Source organism: Embiotoca jacksoni, unplaced genomic scaffold, assembly GCF_022577435.1.
Source record: "Embiotoca jacksoni isolate LCO1_2020_lvr unplaced genomic scaffold, fEmbJac1.0.p SCAF_17, whole genome shotgun sequence".
Classification (NCBI taxonomy): domain Eukaryota; kingdom Metazoa; phylum Chordata; class Actinopteri; family Embiotocidae; genus Embiotoca; species Embiotoca jacksoni.
The window spans coordinates 7,358,693-7,378,114 of record NW_027185307.1 but is presented as its reverse complement, the minus strand read 5'-3'; the positions used below and the strand labels follow the sequence as shown (position 1 = coordinate 7,378,114).

The window sequence follows — 19,422 nt, the reverse complement described above, 5'->3', positions numbered from 1 at the left end:
ATAACCTTCTTTTTTTTGTTTTTGTTTTTATAAAACATGTAGTTTTGGAGCATTTTCATAAACTAGACTGTGTCTCAAAACAGTGTGTTATATAAGAGGTATGTTAGGGAAGCATACATGTCGATTATAATCTAGTGGGATTCTGTATTATAACAACAACATTTTTTTTTTTAAGACTGTGAAATTGTCTGTGAGCAAGAGGATCTGTCCTAAAATGTAAAAGAAGACTTTTACTTGCTGGTGGAGCAAAATTAAAAGCCAGATGATTATTAAAGTAATTTGGTTTTATCCTCTGAGGACCATGAATTTCTGTTAAAAATAGATAAATGTGCCCCTTTGCAGACTAACGCCTGGGGAAAAACATCCTCCACCCACTGAACTTGTGTCTCCTGTCATATAGACATTTTCTGCATCTGACCCAATGTGCAAAACAATTAATATTTTCCTTAAACTCCTGCAAGGGGTGAACTTCATTTATACTGTAGGTTAATTTGCGCTTAATGAACTCCGCTTCAACACCGGAGAGTAAATTACTATATGCTGTAATGGCTCTCTTAGACTCTCTTTGTCATTTTGATTAGTCATGCTCTTACTCATCTTCCACTCTATTGCCTCCATCCTGACAGTTCCCCAGCTGATCCTCTTCATCACTGCCATACTCTGATGGAACCCTGCAAGGCCTGGCCAGTCGCCACTTATCCCAGGCCTCTCATGGGTATCCCAGGCCATTGATTTCTCCTCCGGCCTCCTAAAACAACAAAATGGAGTGCTAAGAGTGGGGTCAGGTAATCAATAGCAGTCAGAAAACAATGAACCAAAACTCCAACGGTCGCTTTCGGTGTTAACTCCTGGTTATATATTCACAGATATCCGCCTGGAAGGATACTGAAGGTAAGAGGCAAGATTAGAGGAAATGTGATGAGTTTGATTTAAGAATCGCAAATATCATGTTAATTCTGGCATGAAAGACTTTAAACCTTAAAAAATAGATTTGAATTAATGTAAATACATTAAGCTACAAATACAGCTGAGTGATAAACCTTCAAATCTGCTGGTTATGGAGGGCATTTGCTTTCTCTGGCAGGGAGATAACATGCCCTTCACAGAAGAGGATGAAAGAGATGCACAAATAGATCAGCCACTGCCACCAGATCAGGTGACACAATGAGCAGGGTGAAGCTCTATAAATTACAGTCCGGCAGAATTGCAAGATGATATTGATGGAGTGTGGACAATGTGGCGGTGCCTGCATGTTCCGGGAGCTGCTGAGCTTTTGGGGGCTTTGATCATCTGGCGGGATGGTGGGGAGTGGAGGGGAAGCCGCTCTGTTACCTGATGCCAAAACCTGCACCGTAACAGTGTGCGAGGCAGAGAGTGTGAATGCTGACCGGGACACGAGGCTGAGCTGCACTTCATGTCATACTATGTGCTACTGGTGCAGTTTTGAGTGTTTTCAGTTTCTCTCAGGGTCAATATTACTGACAGGCAGATATTACTGTCACCAGCAAGATAAGTGAAGAAGGCTAACTTCAAACTAAATGCTGACCAGTGGTGGCTGGATAATGTGGGGTGATGGGATGCTGACCCCTTTCAATTATCTAGAGAAGAAAGGCAACTTAAACATGTTTTGTTCATCTAGGGAGCAGTTAAGGATAAAAAAATTCCTGTCGCCATCCTAGCAAAAGACTTCTCACATGTTGGCCAAATTGAATATTGATCTTTAAACTTTAGGCAAGCAGGTGACGCGAGGCTGCTTTCTAAATGGTTGCTTAAACATTTTGACCCTGCAGAACCTCTTTAAGCTCCAGATGCTGCCACATTTGATTTGATTGGTATATTATTATGATCTTGTCCTCATGTGATTGGACAATTCATTTCTATGTTGCTCTCTCTTCCGCACTCACTATTAAATCTGTGTCTGACTCTTGCTCCACCTCCAACCTGGAAACCCAAGAAAAAATACATTTTAATCAGCAGCCACCACTGATATTACCAACATTACCAAAAATAAATAAATGTCAGGCTTTCACATGAAATATTGTCAGACAATAACTCTGGTGGTTCAGAGATAAATTAATCAAATATTGCAAGCCCAGGCACATCAAAGTTGTTTGTTATTTATGTGTTGACCCTTGATTTAATTACTTAAAAAGACTTGCTTTATGTGATATATTTGATTTAGTCTTTTTCTGTTGTGCCATAAGTTTGTGTTTTCCGCTTATCTTCAATAACTCTAAAATTATAGTTCATATTTGATTGTTGACTTTAGTGATGTGATGTGACTGACAGATAAAAAACAACAACCTGGCAGTCAGATGTCAGATATGTGCCCACACATTTTCATCCTATTTCCTGGAAGCTCTACATGGTTAGTCATTACTTTACAATTCTGGTCGTATTCCTGGTGAAATAACCCAAAAACAGGCGATTCGTTCATCTGTGCACTGATGGAAAATTGAAGACAGTAACACCCTGTTTTGATGCAAATGCAGTGGTGCTTGGAAAACACCAGGAACTCTTTGGATCACTGGGTTTCAGCAGTCTTTTGCAGCTGCAGCGTTAAAAAATGAATGAGCGCTGCAATTTCCCGAAATGCATAACTGCCATCAACTATTCATATACATTTTGGGTTGTAAAGGTTCTGAAAATACAGCTGATACTTGAAGTCTCATGTGTCTTTGTGTGTTTCCTCTCTGTCCCTGTGCAGCATTAATCAGAGGAATGCTGATAATTGTCAAGGCTGCCTGGCTGTCCAGTCTGGCAGAGGAAGTCGAAACAGGAGAAGGGTGCTGAGGGGTACGCCAGCATCCACCCACCTCTCCTGTCATCCGGGCTATGTCAGCCATGGCATCCAGTGTGCAGCCTGTGGAAGACAAAGCTGGATGGACATTTCCACTCTTGACATTCATCCAAATCCTCTACATAAGAGCAGAAGTGGAGATGAGGAACTGAGATGGATGTATGGATGTATGTATATATGTATGTATGTAGGTCGGTAGAGAGAGAGAGAGCGAGCAAGAGAGAGAGAGAGAGAGAGAGAGAGAGAGAGAGAGAGAGAGAGAGAGAGAGAATTCAGGATCACAGAAGTGTTTACAACTGCAAAATGCCAGCGACTAATCTTCACAGCATTATTCACACAGGCCTGTGTGTTCAGTCATTGTATGTAAATGCACTCAGCGCCACACTCTCTACATAGAGCCTTATTTTTTTTTTTCATCAAGGTTCTTCCTCCTGGTGCCTGGGAATTGTATTGAAAATGAAATTAATCTGGAAGGTGTGCAGTTCATCTCTTCTAATCTTCCATCATGTCTACACATACTGTAAGAGCACCCTCACGGAGCACCGTTTAATGTGATTACCAGCACTTTCTTCTTACAGATTTGTATTACTTTTCACATACTGGATCTCTCGTACTCTCACATTCCCGTCTTTGTTATTCAGTGTGTACATCTCTGCAATAAAGGCAGAAGGTTCTGCTTTTATCACACCTTTCTGTGGCAGTATATTCACTTTTTCAGACATTTGTCCTATTTACTTCAATCTTTATGTAGTTTATTGCCTTTTGTTGCGCTAATAGCCCAACAGGGATCAATAATAGCTTGCATGTCCAATTTGTGTTGCAGCTTCACATTCATGCCTGCTCACCAGTCTTTTACTTAGAGTGGAACTTAATTGCTTTGCTCAAGAGCAACTTGACAGTGACATGGGAGGGAGGTCACGGTCAGCTTCTTGGAGTCAATCTGTGTGTGGTAGGCACAAACTACAGTGCAATACGTAATAACCCAGCACGCAGCAAAAATTAAAAGGCAGCTTGCTCTTTCTGTGATATCCCACATCCTTTTCCAATTCCATTACCGAGCAATTTAAAACAGTTAATTTGATGGCTGTAAATCCAACCAGAGCAGTCGGCATCCAGCAGCATCTGAATTTTATTCACACAGAAGCAATATGAGATAAAAACCCGGCTTCAGTTCGAGCATATATTGGCTCAGTCATGCCAGTCGTGCTCCCAGTGGTATGATAAGCAGGTTTTTACATTTGCAGGATGAATGTTAATGCTTTGTCCTTTGGAGAAATGCTGTTCCAACACATACTCACCTCTTTCTTGAGCCATTTCTACAGTTGTGTAAAAAAATACAAGCTTATTATTGCATTAAAACTCACTACTTCATTAGCTTCTGGACTTTTTTGTGTTGGACAAAAATCAAAATGTAACATTTAATAAGTGTATGATGCCTCATTACCACGGAAGTATTGAAAATAGAAGTGGCTCTGTTTCCATTCTACAATTCACAGGAAATAATGCAGGTGATGAAGTGAAACTAGAATTGGCTTCATTAGATAAGGATAGGCCAAATTTAAACTAAATGAAGAGACAAATCAGAAGACAGGGCTCATATCGTTAGTGCAGAACAGGAACAGAATTGCACCTGACACATACCAGCTACAATTTTAAACATATCAGCCACAGCACCATTAAATCCTACTGAAATTTCCCGACACATTAATCATCAGTAGTTATCGCTTATCTCCTTTTGCAGGCACCATACCATTTGTTAGGATGACCGGTAGCCGCTGGAATAAAGCAGGAGGCCTAAAACAGAGATGAGCTGCAGACCAAACAGGTGTTTATTCACCCATAATGAACAACTAAAACCTCTGTAGAAGCCAGGTGACACTAGGTCACAGCAGCAGCTGCTGCAACTATGGTCAATTGGCAGCCTTTTATAGAGTGCTACAGACCAGCCCCCTCAAGGGCTACCATTCAACAGGCTAGTCTGATCCACAAAACCCATCAAAGCTGACAAACTAATGACATACATAGACATTTTTACATGAGCACATTTCACAGTGAGTTGGTTACCTAATTAATAACATTTTCACCCATCATATTCAAGGCCAAGCTTGAATTTGAAAATATACATACACCCCTCTTCAATCAACCACTTGGTGCCTTCTGGAACCTTTAAAACCTGTTCAAGCCCTCTTGGACTCTTTTGGCCAGAACACCTTGGAGAGGAGACACACAGCAGAGGTAAGCAATTTAACAAGCAGATTAAAAGGACTGGGGTTACATTTTCTGCTTGATCATGTGATATAGTTTTGGAAAACTAAAAAAAAAAAAAATCCCAGAGATATGTGTAAAAAAAGACTAATACTAACTGTCTTTGATAGTAGACTGTTATCAAAGTCAGTGGTGGAAGCAGTATTCAGATACTTAACCTAAGTATTGTAATACAATGGATTGCAAGTCCTGCATGAGAAATTCTACTTGAATCACAGTACATGAGTATTAGCAGCAAAATATAGTTAAAGTATCAACATGAAAGGGCTGGTTTGGTCCCTCTGACTGATATATTATTCTATATGACATACGATTATAAATAGTGAAGACTTGGCATGTTACTGTTATAGCTGGAAGTAGTTTGAACTGGTTTATCCAGTTTCATATCCAGTGACAGCAGATACATGTGATGGGTTGTGAGATGATTCCTGGAAGATGAAAGAAAAAAAAAAGCTGTTTTTAGTTTTTCTTCTCCTTGATTTTTGCTGAGATACATAATTTCCTGGGAAGTTTAGAGCGAAAAATCACTGTTTGGTGGAGCTGTTAGCCACTTAAAAGTGAACCCCCGACTACACAATGCTGTTTGTAAGACGTCAGAAGACAAACAAATTGGAAAGAAAACGTTTTTTTTTAACAATGTATTCTATTTTAAAAAGCTTATTATAACATTTGTTGTAAAATCTTTATTTGAAAAGTATTCTAAAGCTGTTAAATAAACATCGTGGCATAGAAATATTTACCTGTAAAATGTGGAGTGGAAATATATATTAAATGGAAATAACTCAAAATTGTACTTGAGTAGTTTCTTCCACCACTGATTTGATACTGTTCAACTCATCTCCTTTATTCAGGTAAGACTTTCGGTGGGTTTTAGTCATAAAACATGATCAAAGCAAACTTAAATGACATTATTTGTGCTTTGACTCAGTAAAGTGAGCATCTGAGAAAACGGTTTAGTTTGTTCAATCATTAACTGAGCAGCCCTGTAATTATTATCTGTGCAGCAGGACTATTTACATACCGACAAGAGCTTGACAGTCATGACACTGGCTGTAAACATTTTCAAGTTAAATGACGTGATATATATGCATGTGGATTTTACCTCAGTCTGTGTGGCTTTCTGTTTTAATGCTATATTCCTGCACTGTACTTTCATACTCGACGAGCCTATGGATAGCAGGCGGAAGAGGTGAAGATCTGGTTGAGGGGGAGGGAAGAGAGACATAGAGAGATGAAGAGAGAGAGAGAGAGAGAGAGAGAGAGAGAGAGAGAGAGAAGAAGAGAGAGAGAGAGAGAGAGAGAGAGAGAGAGAGGAAGAGAGAGAGAGAGAGAGAGAGAGAGAGAGAGGAAGAGAGAGAGGAAGAGTGCGCTGTGCGCTTCATCCACAGCCTCAGTACACCGGACTGATCATCCTTGGAGCGGCTGCCCGCGTCTCCACCAGCTCTGTTTTCATCGGCTCTTCCAATTGACGGATGTAGCATGGACCCGATTTGAGACGAAGGAACCGTCAGCACTTTCATTTTCTTCAAAAGAAATTTGTTAAAGCTCCCCCCGGCTCAGGTCAGAATAATGATGGAGTATTGGAGGCAATGCGCGCTGTGGTTAATAAACTGCAAGGTGCTTCCAGCTAGCCACCGGGTTACATGGGAGTCTGCCCAGGTGTTCGACCTGGCGCAAACCCTCCGGGATGGAGTCCTCCTGTGCCACCTGCTCAACAACCTGAGACCCCAGTCCATCAACCTGAAGGAGATCAACCTCCGGCCGCAAATGTCACAGGTAAAAAACGGACTGCACACATCTCTAACGTCTGCTCTCGCTTCGTCGCCAAACTACAACTTAGCCCCGATGGAGAGCGCGCAACCAGGCTTCGTGAGGAGTATGCCGGTTTAAAGTGGCGGTGCTCTTCGGCAAGAATGGCATTCGTGCTAAAACACAATCAAACCTTACCTGAATTTAACTGGACTTGTATACAATTCGGCACAATATAATCACCAAATGAACGAATGGCTTCTTGAAAATTTCAACTTTTAAAAATCTTGGTTACGCCGCTCGTTGCCGCCCCCACTGTGTTGTTGAGTGGCGGCAAACGGTGCAAATAAGGAGTCATTACATTGTATTCGGTGAAATTGCCAATTGTGGTCCATACTTGAGTGCAGGATGTATGCCGAAGTAAAGATGTGCTCAATTCCATTGTGGAGAACTCGTAATTGTTGTTTTATCACGCGAGTAGTTTTGACAGTCAGCAAAGGGACGTTAAACTGCAGAGACATTAGACGGAATTTGGTAGTTGATTTATTGGGGTCAATTTCATGCTCGATAAAAGTTATAGTGTGAGTGAAAATGACAGAAACCCGACTTTCTCAGATTTTTTATTACTTAGTTCTCTAAGTTACTTGTAGTCACTGTTACTATAGAACTACTAGAAAATACTGATCAACAGTAAACCGTGTGTCCTCTTTAGGTGATGTTGATACACTGGATATTACGCTTTGTTGTGACCTATTCTAATTAGAGAAATGTATTTAAAGAGTGCAGCTAAAGCGATGAGTAATAATGTATTTTATTGTAATACCTTTTTATTGAGAAATTGAGCAATAAACTGTTTGTTTGGCTTCCCTGACAAATAGAAGCGACAAAGATAATCATGACGACCTTCTTTCTGGTTATTTGTATGGTTTGTCCTTTAATAGATAGCTAGATAAACAGACAGAGCTGTGGCCACGTGGCTCCTGTTTGTCACATACCATCTGCTTCAATAACAGGACAGCCAGCTAGACCAGATTAATATTCGCCTTCAAAACAGTGAATCTGGGTGTCTGGCTTGGTGACAGCACAGTGAGGTAGGCATTCACCTACTGAGTCTGCAGACCTGGTGTATAGGAGGATTATTCTTTACCAGTAACACACACACACACACACACACACACACACACACACACACACACACACACACACACACATGTATATATTCTGTGTATGACTTTGTGTAATGGATGCCCTGAAGCGCTCATCTAATACAAACCAGGTGATTAAAGTATGGACATCAGTACTATGATGTACTGAACATCTGATGGAGAGAGGGATTAGGCTTATTTGCTGGAAAAAAAAAGACTCCAGACTCAATGTCACTGTGGCCCAGTCAATATGATATGCTGAAGCTGTTCGTTCACAATCGAATTGGGCATCCGCTGTTCGACTTGAGCACGCAGGTCAAGTGGACAATTTGAAAAAGCATTCAGGACTTTAATGTCATCAAGGGCAGTGAAAATCCACCGCGTAAGATCTGTTTACTCTGAGATTTCTGACCAAACTAGATTGGGGCTGTAAGAAGAGCCTGTTAGTCCATTTGCTCTTGGAAGTCATACCAACCAATATCCGTTCTAATATCTTTAATAATAGAGACATCAGTTGTTCTGTGTTTCACGTCGGTCATGACATAATGACACACAACAGAAGTGCCATGCAAGGAACTATACATGCGCTCAGCGCCTGGCATGGGCCACACTGGGTTATTTATAGGCAAACTTTAGTTTATGCATGACTGGATGGTTTACTCACACCAAGCCAGTGATGAAGCTACGTTCAGAGGCAAATTAGCATCAATAGCAGGCTGAGGCACAGTTTTACCAGATTGTATTTGCAAACATGTGACCATACACTGTGTACAAGTACTGCTTCTGGTGCTGAGGGTTTGTGACTGCAGTGTGCATCTTGCACTTTGAAACTTTAAATACTGTCATATTTTTCTGAGTAAAGTTTGAGGTTTTTAGGTGGTACTCATTTCATTGTAATTGTTCATGCAAACCCCGTACTGTAGTTTGTCTTTTGTTTATTGCAACTTAAGGATGTGAAGTGCATTACTTCCTGGATTGTTAATGACAAAAACCTACCAGACAATAAATATAACAGCAATTATGAACACTGTCATGACCTGCTTGTACAGTAGATTCAGTAATTGTTAAATTAATGGTAAAATGCCCACCTATATTGAAATAATTGAATGTCTTCTGTTAAACTTAGTCAGTACTTCATATGTATGTCAGTAGATCACGACTCGCAGCTTTCACTTACTCACACTGTGTAAAAGAGACAAAAAAGGGCGTCACAACCCCCCAGCAACTTTCCTCCCCTTGTCTCCTCGTAGTTAAATTTACATAACCGAGGGTGGAGTTGCTTCCTTTTCTACCTGCATAATTCATGAGAACCGTGGCAGCTACTTTATCATTGGCCAATAATAACACATGGGACGCCACTCTGGCCTCACCCGTGGGACCTATGAGACGGAAAGACAAAGGCAGTGAAAGGACGGGGCTACAAAGAGTCTGTCTGAGCTGCACGCAGGCATCTCGGAGGACATAAAGGGACCTGGTGGGGCCGACCCGCCGTGCTGGGGTTGGCTGCTTAATTAAAGTACAATGCTTCAGGAGCTCTGAAGAGTTCACATGTGGGATGTTGGCATCAGGACGGGCTGCCTCTCGCTCTGCAACACTAATTGTGTTTAGGTGATTTGTAGGGGCTGTATAGTGAGTCAGTCCCGTTGAGAAAAGGGAAACAAAGAGGCAGCAAAGTGATGTATGGAAAAAGGTGTGACATGAAGTAGCCGGGATCTGTCAATTTACTGAAGTGACTTAATCTGTGCTATAGGTTGCTTTCTAGTGGAAGATGAAGTACGTCAAAGCAGAGACCGTTCTATTGGGCATCATTTTTGCTCTGTCTATGCATGCGTAAAATTTCGCAGTTTACAAGGTTTGCTATGAAGACCTCAAAGTTCCTGTTAAATTCATAAAGATCAGCGTGAAGCAACATTTTCACCCTCTTTGATCTGAGTTTTACGGAGCTATAACGAGCCAATTACATAGTCTAGACACAGTCCGACCACAGCAAATGCAGCATTTTGCTTTTTCTACCAGGGAGATCACCACATAATCAGTAGTTGTTTTTTGGGGTTTAGCTTTCAGAAGAACTATGGACAGCTTGTCACAGGGGAACAAACAGACCATGCGGTCAAACATGCAGCATGCAGGCTTTCCATTCCTCTGTGTGCTGAAACGTTTGGATCGAGATTCTGCTGAATCTGTTTTTACTGCTCAGCTTATGTAAGTTTGGTAGCAGGGGTAAAGAGGAGCCAGTGATTGATTTCAAACACAAACAGTTGCCTAAACACATCAAACTAATATAAGATTGGAATATTGAAATTTTCCCCGGCACCACCTATAACTTGTTAAGCCTACTGTTGCCTTGTTTTCCGTAACACAGGATTAAAAACTGCACATTCAGAGGGGAAACATTGCTGTGAACACCACCAGCTGCTTAACAACACCTCACACACACACAGACACAGACAGACCAGCCGTGAGCCTCCACACACACAGGAAATCAGGAAATGGAATAGAGGAAGGAAGTGAAACTAAACATGCCCTCGATCATGCTCCGACCAAAGCAGCGAGATGTCAGACACAATGAAGTGAAAAGCCGCCTCTCTCCACGATGCAAAAAAAATCCCCACAAAACAACACATGCTTTGCTCTTCACAGAGTCGGCTTCAAAGATTTCAAGGCCCCCGGTCTTTCATTTTTTGAAATGGGAAGTGTGAGAGAAAGACAAGAGTGTGAGGAAGAGTCAGGTCTAATTTTAACGGGTGTCAAGCAACAGACAGTGTTTTCAGAGGGTAACCAAGTACATCTAGACGCAGAAAAATGAGAACGAACACTTTATAAACTTTTGCACGCATTGCAGACAGAGAGCTCAGAGGTGCTGCAAAGACTTAACACATTTATGAATGTGATGTTTACGTCAATGTGATGCAAAATACTCAGGTTAGCCCAGATTTAGCAGTATAAATGAAAATCATCAGATGACTCTGCGTGATCCTAAAACCTTCACTTTTTTTGTTATTTAAATTTTGCTCTACAAATCAAGCCACTGACTCACGACACTATCGTTTCCGAGGATGTATTTTGACAGGTATGCAGGCTGTGTTGTCGTTTCTGCTGACCTGAATATGACTCCTGGAGGCCTTAGCGTGTGTACTACACTTGTACACATCGTACACTTAGAGAATACTCTTGTATATTATACATGGTACATATGTATATTTTATCAAAGTTCTGTGATGTCAAACAAAGAAGAGAAAAGCCTCTTTCACACAACGAGCTCTGCGTGCAGCGAGCTTCAAAGCCTCCGAGGTTCGCTCTGCGCTTTCAGAGACTGAAGTTAGGTGGAGATAGTGGAGGGGGAGTGAGGGGAAGGCAGAGAGGAGATGTCTTAATTTTCTTTTTGATTACTGCACAGCGATGCAAGTCATATCGGCTCAAGGAACAGGAGTTGCTTCTGCATAACAGATTGTGGTTCTGTGTAAAAACAATGGCCCAAATGTTTGTATGTAAAGTTTCTTTCAGAAAAAAAATTGTACTGTGTAAAATGTAGGGTTCAGATTAGGTGTTAATTATAGAGAAAACCTATTGTGATAGTCACTAAGTCAAATATAGTAATACTAATAAACCAGAAGGCCATAGATAAGTCAACCACACAAAGCGATATGGTAAAATTTGATATCACTTCTTTTTCTGTTTGTTCCTCAGAAGTTTGATCTTTTAAAACTACTTTTCAACTCTTCTGTTTTTTAGAAGCTGTTGAGGCCCCCAATTTGTAGTCTGCTGATTTGCCAGTTAATTGTATTATTCAGGGATCTACGTTAAGTTTTTCTCAAGGAGTACATGTGCTACTATATAAGGACCAGTAAAATGAAAAAAAAAAAAAAAACAACAGTTTTTTACAGACATATTTGGACTGCATTTGTGTTTGTTTCTGCTCGTTCTCCTTGTGTTCAATTATAACGAGAGAAACAGGACATTAAAGTGTGAGCACATGCAACCAAAATCACGCATTGGTCCATGCCTATTAGATGCAAAGGCCGCTGTTTCAAGACTGGGTCAGAACCTATATTTGACAGCTTTTAATTTGAAACAGATACATGATGTCATAGCATTCGGATGACCAACGGTGTAAGTTTACCACTCAGTCGGTGACGGGCGTTCATGTTTATAATGCTGTTGCCGTCCAGCCAAAAAGCTTTGCGAATCAGCCCAAGGTGTTTATTGTGAAGCACCTACAGGAAATGTTGCGCTTAAAATCGGGTGGTTTTTAAGAACCAGATATTTTTGGTTGTTCTATAAGTGGACTGGTGGACAGTTTATCTACAGCCACCGTTAAGTGGACTAAATGTAAAGTTACCATTTTACTTTCTGCTTACATCTTAGGATCTCAGTCGTTTTTGGATGATACTTTTAGTATCTAGTGTTATAGGTTTTATTTGTTCTTTTCTTGCTATGCTTAGAGAAGATAGTAAATAATGTTAAACGGCTTCAAATAATCCTTCACACAAATCTGCAGAATCACCCACTGACACCAACTTTTCATTTCATTTATCGTCTTTATTTGTGGTGGCAACAAACTGAAGTTGAGTTGTAATGCATTCTGCTGTGCAGCTTCTTAACTCAATGCCACATACCAAAATAAAATCTGAAGAACAATCACACTTTGACTCTCATTTCTAAGAGGATGTGACCGTCTTGGCATTAAAGGAACTTTTCAATTCATGCGTTTTGCATCTTGGAAATCATATCGGTGGACATTTGCTGCTGTTCCGCTTCCCTTGTTGTCATCTCGTGTGGAAATGGTCTCCTCATTAGTTTGTAGGGGAACAATAAGGCACAGTAAGATTTATGGGTCAGATTTCAGCGATCACACTTAATGTCGTCACCCATAATGTACGCTTTAGACACATCTTGTGAGTCCCGTGATGACTCCCCTTTGAGTTGCCGGAGTGTGGCGGCCTCCGTTGATTTGTTGTGACGACAGCATTGCACCTGTCATTGTGTAAACACCACATTACTGCAGCCACGTGCGGCCCGAGGCGCCGCAGCCTCCCGTTTACAACTCCGCCGCGTTACGCCGCCCCGGTTTGCTCCGCTGTGTCGTCACCACGACGTGCGCGTTCACCCGCCGCTCCCCGTACGGCGATATGGACGTGGATATTTGCAATGACAATATTATGTTGCACCTCAGCCGTGTGCGCGCACGTGCACAGAGTCAACTGACCTTTCATTCCGTCGCCAAGGTAACAAGGCTGAACCACATCCAGCCAGTAAAGGCTGTGCTCCAGTGCACATCAAACTATAGATAATGTATATGCTGATTTTATTAGGAGATATTCAGCGGTGGAGACTGTACTTGCAATCAATGTTTATTATGTTACTCCGTTCTGGCGCGAACGCTTCAGTTAATCACTGTTGAGTGCTCTAAAAGCTCAGAGAAAGTCAATACTGTCTATTGTCTTTACTGGCAAACAATCATTATCACAGATGACATTTTGTTCTCTTTAAAGGAGTCCCTCAGCATAGTGTAATTCGCATTTTAAGACACGATAACTGCAGTTGTGCCCTTTATTTTGCCTGATGGAAATATCACAATGCTATCGGGAAGACAGTGAGCAGTCCGGAGTTGTATATAGATGATACCAACCACCAAGCACGGTCTTAGCCAGCAGCAGTGAGTCTGCAGCCTTTTACTGTCACGTTCACTCTAGCGGAAACCCGGAGCCAGGAGAGGTGGATAGTTCTGTATGAAACTCTGCAGAAATCTAATATTAAGACTTAAATCTCCACAGATTGCAGGCTTAGTATCTCCATATGTTGTTTGTGTACATGAGACACATTTAGCACCTGCATAACACCTTCTGCAGCTCAGATTAATGACCCCGTATCTTTTCCAGCAAGGGACGGTCGTGTGTGAGGCGTCCTGTGCTGAGTGAGTAGAGGTGGAGGTGATGGATTATTGTTGTCTATTGGAAATGGGGAAGTCCTTATTTGTGTAATGGAGACAGAGAAGGAGAGAGAATAGCTGGGACCCCATACATATATAATACTGCACATACAAGGGATAGGGTCATATATAGGCCTTATAATTTGGTTATATAATCTTTTACAGTGTCTTGGGAGGATTTTATTTTGGCAGAAATAAAAAAAAAAGTGAAGATATGTTCAATATGTTTTGGCCAAAAAAAAATTGGCCAATGTTCAATTTCAGTCCAAATATCTGCCTTTTTGCAGTTGAAATCCCAAAATATCCCTTTCAAACACCCACATCAGTCAAAACCCCCACATCTGAATGGACACCGAGAGACACAGGTCAGACAGCAGTTGGCCTGTTTCTGTCCAGAAACACAGCGGAAGCTTATTCACACGTTTTAAACACAGTCTTCCAAGAGGTAGAAAATCAGGAGGAGGAGGATGATGATGAGGAGGAGGAGGAGGAGGAGGGACGCTGTCTGCTCCACATTCACGCTTCAGTGTTTGCTCATTCAGTGTGTACATTTTATTTAGTGCTTGGCTCAGTTTATATGACATTCAACACTCTTCACCACCCTGAGTCCTTTTAATCCGTCTTTGGAGCCAGTCACACACAGTTGAGCTGGAACTACTTGACCTGCATTGCTGTAGCCAAGAGGGTTCATATCTCATACAGGAACACTAATTCAATTCCCTTATCTAGTGTTTGTGTGTGTGTGTGTGTGTGTGTGTGTGTGTGGGGGGGGGGGGGGGGGGGGGGGGGGGTGGAGTCAGCTTTGTGTATATGTGGGGTCATTTGGGCTAAAACCAGTCTCTAATGGAAAATGGCTTCTGAGACACTTATTGGTGTTGTGGGGGAGGTACACGGCTCCCCTTATTGCCTCGTTGTCATTACATGAAAGCAACAGAGAGGCATCGGGATCCATACTGTGTATGCCTTTGTCTGTCGCGTTCACAGTAAAAACTCCGTTCCTGTAGAGCAAATGGGGGAATCAAAGCGCCGTGTGGTGTAGAAATGTCAGGGGGAGTTTTCTGTCATCTTCAATTCTTCCTGTGATTGTTTTCTCTGTAAAAGTCAGGACAGCTGATCACGCAATTTGGGTGTCATTAACCTTTATGTATGTTAATGTTGTCGCTTGACTTTGTGAACGTACCGTGTTGTTGTGTTTTAGTGTGCCTGGAGATATTTTCAACATTGTACTTGGGCAACAGGACAAACAGTTGGAATATCGATGGTTGTGACCTTTATAAGAAGAAGAGAGAGACCTTTTTTTTTTTTTTTTTTTTAATGCCTTTATTGACAGTGATAGTGAAGGCAGACAGGAAATGGGGTAAAGAGAGCAGGGGAATGACATGCAGAAAAGGTCTGGCTGGCTGCGCTCCCCGACCAGGCACTCACTAGTTAGGACATTAGTGCCCAGTAATGTTGTATGCGCCATGACCAATCAACTACCGGGTCACCCTATTTGTATATAATTTAAAGGAATAAAGTGACATTTGGAAAGAAATTGTTTTGCTTTCTGGTGGAGACAGATGATAAAAATGACACTACTCTGTGGGGCTGGACAAACATATTGATATTATGATTTGCAGAAATACTAAATATTGTCTTATATTTTTGATATTGTAATATCGTGATGTTGCATAAGTGTTATCTTTTCCTGGTTTTAAAGGCTGCATTACCGTAGAGATATTTCATTTTCTGAAAATACCTGATTGTTCTAGCTGGTAGAATTAGTCTGGTTGTTTTTGGGGGGAATTTGGATCAATGACACTACTATTTCCTTTGTAGAGTTAGAATTTCACAAATTACTAATATTTAATCATTTGATATCTGTTTTAAGTTTCCCACTACTTCCCAAGTAGTCCATTAGCCTACTATCTTCATGCACTAAAACAAAGTAAGTTATTCTTGTAGTCATGCAGGAAAAGTAAGCTTCTGGTACTTCAACCTGTTATAATTATTCTTTTTTCCACTTGGGGCAGTGTAAAACACTTTCATATTTTTACATTAAAAAGTTGATATGGCAAATATTTATGTTTCAACCATCTGAATGATGAAGTCCAATATTCACTCTCCTTTTTAGCGCTGCTTTGTTCACCATTAACTCGAGAGGAAAATCTCCTTACTTTCATTGTCTGTCTCTTGTTCGCTGCTTAGCAGGCCGCATATAGCAGATTTATCAGAGCATGTCTGCGGAAAACAGCTCCGTGCTGCATCTAGAATTTATGTTGATGAGAGCAAAGAACTGAAACATGAACCCTGTGGTCTCTAAAACCAAAACGAGCTGAAAGATGCTACAATGATTCATAAAGGTCAGAGGAAGGTGAAGTGATGATTCTCAGTGGGTTTGTCACATTGCACGCAGTCATGTTTTCCATTGTTGATATAAAATGAGTAATGAAGCTCTGATTGTTTTCGCATTTTGTCTTCCTCCCTGACACCATAATGCTTGTCGCCCAAAGTTACTGAACATACTGAAAGGAAGGATTAGCAGGAGCACCACACAGAGCTACAATATCTCCTGGACAAACACATGACTTCCATGCCAATCCTCTCCTCACCTAAATCGGGTGGTGACCAATGAGCCAAAAACTCCTGAATAAACAGAGCAGTCACTCAGCGGAAACGTGATGAGGTAAAGAAGTGATAAAGAGGTCATCACTAACTAGCAGGGGATATTCAGAGTCATGACTGACTGGAAAAAGTGACTTGAACGACCATCTGCATGCGATGTCACTGTTTTTCCGTCATGTGTCGCTTTTCACCAAGAGTCAGTGGCTTTTTATTTAGCAGCTTAGCACACCTTAAACATCTGAGCACCACAGTATATTGCTGGAATAAAAAAAGCTGCTGACTGCGACTTTATGTTGACGATATTCCATTCAGATAAGTAACACGATGAGTGTAGGGCAAGGCTGTCTGTTGTGATGACCCCAACCTCAGACAGAAGTGTTTGTCGGCGTCAGCAGACCTTCGCTTACCTTCCACCTCCCATTTCCTGGTTACACAGCTGACAAAAGCTCCTACATGACATGGATGTGACCTGATTGCTTGGATTGTGATATGTCACCTACTGCTTATAGCAGAAGAGTCTGAGCTCCGCAGGTAAGGCCTGTGCACAAGATGTAATTCATACCGGATACAATATCTGGGTGACGTGTCACAGTAGGGAGTTGAATGCAACAGACATGTCTTATTAGTACATCCTCTATACATTTCACGGTTTCCTCTGAATAATTTCCCTTCTCACACTATCATTAAGCCTACGAGATAGGCAGACAAGTGGACATCTTTTAACCACCAAATTCAATTCTTTGCACAAAGGCCTTGATTTCCTCTGTAAGAGACTCATCCATTTTATTGCCATTAATTGATCCTCCACAAGATTTAAGCAGTAAGATGGACAAACTCTGTCTGTTTCTTTCATTGCGTACGTCGATGAGAGAACAAGAACAGGATTTCATTAACCTCCACAATACACACAGGGGCCATAAAAGGCTCCAGCTTGTTGCTATGGAGCTTTGACTCGTATCAAGGAATACATAAGCAGAAACTGGATACTTACTGTGGATACAGAGCACGACCCGGCTCATATTAAAAACACAGCGGCGAGATAGCTCGTCTTGCAGGAATTAATTTTTTGCCTTATATATTTCACATGGCTGGTCTTAGATATGAAATGCACTGGTGGGATTGTAAGCCTTCCATACATTGGTCTCGTATAAACTGCAGTTTTATCGGAGAATTTGAAATAGAGTCTGAGTGTGTTTGGAGCTTCCTGCTGCGACGCTGCTGCTTAATCTGTCCTTAATTCCTCATTCGACACAATGAAGTTGTTTTCTGGCTTCAATGAAATACAGAAATAGGTTCCCTAATATGGTTGGCTGTATTGGATGTGCTACCGTTTCAGTTAGAACACTTTCCAATGGCAGGTTTATAATTAGAGCCCAACAGATATTATTTTTTGAGGCTGACACATAACATGAAGAATCATGTTTGATAAAGACGGGCTAAATGGGTTTTTCAAAAAGATTTGCGACCCAGATATGCACTGTGACATGATATAATCTGAGACGTCAGGCTTTCAGGGGACACAGTTTCACAGTCTCATAATATTATTATGAAAAGTCTTCATTCTTCATACAAATTCATTTATAACATAGATTAGATCAGAAGGAGTTTTTTTTTTTTTTTATCAATTTTTTCTAACAGACTACGACAAAAGCATACATATGGCTGCTCTGTGTGAAATTCGTTTTTTTTATTTATTTATTTATTTTTTACTTTAAACAAGGGCTTCTAATTTGAAATGAGGACTTTTAATTTATAATCAACACAGGAAGTTGCAGCATTCGGCCAACCAATAGTGTAACTTTAAAATTTAGACACTCACTGACAAGCGTTTATATTGCTACACCAAATCTATTATTGATCTGGATATGAGATTAAAAGCCTAAAAGGTCCTAAAAGGTATGTCTTTTTAATATTTAGTTTACTATTCACAACATTTGAAAGCAATACTGAACACAAAAATGTGAACAAAAAGGAGTTCATTCGGTTAGCGATTTGATTAAAGATAAGTAAAGGATTACTTTGGCAAATGTTTTTAGTAACACGATTTACACTGTCAGTAAACTAGCTTCTAATATTTGCTAAAGACAGCAAGCTAACACTAATGTTAACCACTGGTTAACAACTACAAATACGCAGCTCGCTCGTTGGAAGGAACCAAACAGCCTAAAAAGGGGATATCCATCAGACGTAGATAAAACACATAGAACTGCACTTTTTGTTCATAAATGTTGTCAGTGAAGCCACAAACACTGTGAAAATGGAAGTTATCAGTTTTTATAGCCAAAAATTGAGGGTGCCACGTGTGCCCTGAAATTAAATGACACTTGTGTGTATAGTTGTTTGTTTTGGAGAAACTAACAATTCGGTTTCTTAATTACCAGAAACGTAATGCTGCCATTTTTGGACTGCAACTTTTGGTAATTGCCACCACCAAAGCTCTACAAATTAGATTTGACAAATTATTTCAATATATCTTAAATCAAGTTAACTTGTTATACCTTACCATCGACTTTTACTATTGGCTTTTCTTTTTTCAAAATATATAATGTGTTAATAAGTGTGCTTTAGAGGAGTATGTGGGCACATTTTTTGACTTTTGGACAGAGCTAAGCTAACTGTTTTCAGGCTTCACGCAAAGTTATCTGGCTGCTTGTTGAACTTTAACATGAAAGTGAATAACTGTATTTCACCAAACGAAAGAAGCCTTGATGTAGAAGTTACATCAGAATTACTCATAATGGCAGAAACTCTTGTGTATTAATTTTCACTCGGAGGTAAAACTAGTCTGAAACACGTTGACACGTTTTCATGTTAACTTTAGTGTACCATATGACTTGGTTTGTACAGCGAGGGCATCCATGCAGATACAACTGTGCGCACATTGTACCCACACCGGGCCATTCGCTTTGAGCCCCGAGAGTCAGTAATGC

At 40.8% G+C, this 19,422-nt stretch overlaps 1 protein-coding gene across 2 annotated transcripts in view; it reads left to right on the top strand.

Moving 5' to 3' along the window:
* The first annotated feature begins 6,405 nt into the window (after positions 1 to 6,405).
* Positions 6,406 to 19,422, top strand: part of LOC138199361 (guanine nucleotide exchange factor VAV3) — a 96,464-nt gene continuing 83,447 nt past the window's right edge. For both annotated transcript variants that reach the window (XM_069151404.1, XM_069151403.1), the window contains exon 1: positions 6,406 to 6,841. In XM_069151404.1, the coding sequence (XP_069007505.1) occupies positions 6,635 to 6,841 (207 nt within the window). In that variant the 5' untranslated portion in view covers positions 6,406 to 6,634. The remainder of the gene's footprint in view (positions 6,842 to 19,422) is intronic.